Source organism: Anomalospiza imberbis, chromosome 30 (assembly GCF_031753505.1).
Source record: "Anomalospiza imberbis isolate Cuckoo-Finch-1a 21T00152 chromosome 30, ASM3175350v1, whole genome shotgun sequence".
Classification (NCBI taxonomy): Eukaryota; Metazoa; Chordata; class Aves; order Passeriformes; family Viduidae; genus Anomalospiza; species Anomalospiza imberbis.
This window is the reverse complement of record NC_089710.1, coordinates 1,454,822-1,458,340: the sequence shown is the minus strand read 5'-3', so window position 1 is coordinate 1,458,340 and position 3,519 is coordinate 1,454,822. Positions and strand designations below refer to the sequence as shown.

Here is a 3,519-nt window from a genome sequence, read left to right as displayed (position 1 = left end):
TCATCAGTGCCTCCAGTTCTCTGCTCTGCCTGGGGCCTGGGGACACTTTCTCAGTCCTGTCCCTCAGTGGGACCCATTAAAAGTCAGAGAAACTTTGGAGCTGGATTCTGACTTGGAGCTCTGGAGAGGTTTCTGCAGCTCCCTCTCAGGGCCTGATGTTCAGGGCCTGAGCACAAAGCCCCAGAGGGTCATTAAAGTCCTTGTGCTGTGTCTGTGCTGCTGAGCTGGGCCGGGCTCCTGGCCCAGAGGGTGATCCTGGTAACCAAGGAGAGCTTCAAAAGCACATTTCTCTGGATGAGCAGCTCTTCTCCCAGCCCAGCAGGACTGGGGCACTGCCTGCAGCCAGCCCGGGCACAGCACAGAGGCACAGAGAGCTTCCATCAGTCAGGGCTGGGAAGGTGCTGAGAAGTGCCTGGGGCAGAATCCCTGGCAGCCCTTGGCACAAGAACCTCTGGCTGCAGGACAATGCAGCTGCAGCTCCTGGAGTGATCTCCTACTGCTGGAACATCCCAATGCCCACAGACCCTGTGAGTACATTCTCTGATCATCTCTTGTGCAGAGCAGCCAGCGGTGCCCAGGGCTGTCCTGCAGAGCAGGGTCCTGCAGCCCAGGGCTTGGTTTTTGAATGTGAGCAGTGATAACAAAAACTGGGGCAAATAATTCCTTGGACCTAATCCAATGGGTTGAGCCAGAGGTGTCTAACTGGGGCAACTGAATTTCCTTTTGGATGTTCCTGTAAAATATCCTGATTAATCAACCTTAATAAATTGTTGAAATCAGTGGTGGGGTGTGCCCCATCCCCACTGGGACACCTGGAAACTTCCAATAAAGGTCTGGTTTTTTCTTTACTGGTCTAACACTATTACAAGGGATTTTTTTCTCCTTTGATTATAAACTACAGGGGGATGAGAGAAGCAGAGCATGAATTGTAATCCCAGAATGACAGAACATTTTGAGTTGAAAGGGACACACAGGATCATCAGAGCAATGTTTGAACATTTATAGAGACTCCTGAGCTGTGACTTTGGGTGGTCAGTCTCTCTGCTGGCAGCCTCCCAAAGGGCCTTCAGCCACTCCTCAGCCCTGGACAGCAGCAGCATCACCTTTGCAGGGCCCAGCAGGGCTCTCCTGAGCTGCCCTCGCCCAGCTGCACACAGACCCTGCCCCAGCCAGGGCCCTGCACACAGGCAGGTTTCTGTAGGGCCGGGCCGAGGGCACACAGGGTGGGATGGGCTCTGTGAGCGCTGGCAGGGACAAGGCACCTCTCAGGAGGGAATGTCCAGGCCCAGGGAGATGCTCAGGGAAGCAGAGGGGGCTGAACAGAGCAGTGCTGGGGGAACAAGCCCATCCAGCCCCTCACCTTCCCTCAGCCACAGGGAATCCTTTGCCTCTCACATTTCTCAGTGGCAAACTCTGGGTGCATCAGGAATGCTGGGGATTTCTGACCTCAGAGAGGCAGGAATGATGTGTGGGTAGGAAAAACATTCCCTACATCTCTTCCCCACTATCCTTGTCCTGTAGACCTGGGAGTGCAGATACTACCAAGCCTTTCTGCATTAGGACTGATTCCCCTGACAAATCCTGCACATCCGGCCTTGTCCCTCTGCCACAGGTCCACAAACCCAGGGCAGTGGAGCAGGGATGGCTCTGCGAGAGCTCCCATGCAAAGCCCTGGCTGCTCCTGGCATACTCAGCCAGCACAACTGGAGCTCAGGCAAGGATCTGGGTGAAGGATTTCCCAGAGCAGGAACAAGGGTGGGTGAGTCCCAGCAGGACAGTCTACAGGGAATGGCCCAGGTTTGGCTCCAAGCAGCCTCTCCTGACTTGTCACTGTCCTTTCTCCATGAACAGGTCCCCATGTGCAGCCACAGCCAATGTCCAACAGCAGCTCCATCAGCCACTTCCTCCTGCTGGCACTGGCAGACACACGGCAGCTGCAGCTCCTGCACTTCTGCCTCTTCCTGGGCATCTCCCTGGCTGCCCTCCTGGGCAACGGCCTCATCATCAGCGCCGTAGCCTGCGGCCACCACCTGCACACGCCCATGTTCTTCTTCCTGCTCAACCTGGCCCTCAGCGACCTGGGCTCCATCTGCACCACTGTCCCCAAAGCCATGCACAATTCCCTCTGGGACACCAGCACCATCTCCTACACGGGATGTGCTGCTCAGCTCTTTTTTTTTGCCTTTTTCATCTCAGCAGAGCTTTCCCTGCTGACCATCATGTGCTACGACCGCTACGTGTCCATCTGCAAACCCCTGCACTACGGGACCCTCCTGGGCAGCAGAGCTTGTGCCCACATGGCAGCAGCTGCCTGGGCCAGTGCCTTTCTCAATGCTCTGCTGCACACGGCCAATACATTTTCCCTGCCCCTGTGCCATGGCAATGCCCTGGGCCAGTTCTTCTGTGAAATCCCACAGATCCTCAAGCTCTCCTGCTCCAAATCCTACCTCAGGAAACTTGGAGTTTCTGTTGTCACTACCTCCTTAGCATTCGGTTGTTTTGTGTTCATTGTTTTCTCCTATGTGCAGATCTTCAAGGCCGTGCTGAGGATCCCCTCTGAGCAGGGACGACACAAAGCCTTTTCCACCTGCCTCCCTCACCTGGCCGTGGTCTCCCTGTTCCTCAGCACTGGCACTTTTGCCTACCTGAAGCCCTCCTCCATGTCCTCCCCATCCCTGGATCTGGCCCTGTCAGTTCTGTACTCGGTGGTGCCTCCAGCCCTGAACCCCCTCATCTACAGCCTGAGGAACCAGGAGCTCAAGGCTGCAGTGTGGACACTGATGACTGGATGCTTTCAGAAACATTAAACTGCTGGCCAATTTCTGCAAATCACTTGTAATAAAAGTCCTCTTTGATACTTCTTGCTGATTTCATTTTGGAAGTTCTTTTTCTTTATTTTACTATTTCTATATTGTCCACAAAGAAATGTCACTGTTTCTTCCACTTCTCATTTTGTTTCCCTCCACCTTCCCTGTGGCAACAGACTGTGTCAATGAGGTGCTCCACACTCAGTGGCTTTAAAGGAACTAAAGGATCTCCCAGCACAGTTTTCTGCAGAGATGCCCTTTTGTTGCCTTCTCTGGAGCTGCAGCAGCAATGTCTGTGTGCAGAGCTGGGGCAGATCAGTGCTGGCACAGCAGCTGTGCCCAGCAGCAGCAGCACTTGGTGTTGCCAGTGCTGCTCCCGTGGCCCTGCCCCGCTGCCCTGGTGGCCCTGGTGTTGCTGCAGGTCCTGAGTGCTCTCGGGGCCGGGCACAGTCCTGGGGGTGGCAGTGCCGGGGCTGCAGCAGGGACAGCCCATGGGCACTGCTGGGGCAGCGCTGACGCCTCAGGCCAGGGCCTGGGGGCTCCAGGCTCCTTGCCCAGGCTCTCTCAAGAACACGGCCAGGCCAATGCTCAGCACAGAAAACCCCCGTGAGCAGCCCCAGGCTGGCCGTGGGCAGGCTGGGGGCAGACAGCATGGCTGGTGCTCTGCAAGGGCCCTGGGGGAGACGGGAAGGAGCAGCAGAGCAGGGGCTGA

General features: G+C 56.0%; 1 protein-coding gene across 1 annotated transcript; it reads left to right on the top strand.

Moving 5' to 3' along the window:
* The first annotated feature begins 1,700 nt into the window (after positions 1-1,700).
* LOC137463865 (olfactory receptor 14J1-like) lies at positions 1,701-2,839 on the top strand. Its single transcript, XM_068175251.1, has one exon. The coding sequence runs from the start codon at positions 1,875-1,877 to the stop codon at positions 2,805-2,807; it is 933 nt and encodes a 310-aa protein (XP_068031352.1). The 5' UTR covers positions 1,701-1,874; the 3' UTR covers positions 2,808-2,839.
* Positions 2,840-3,519: the final 680 nt, after the last annotated feature.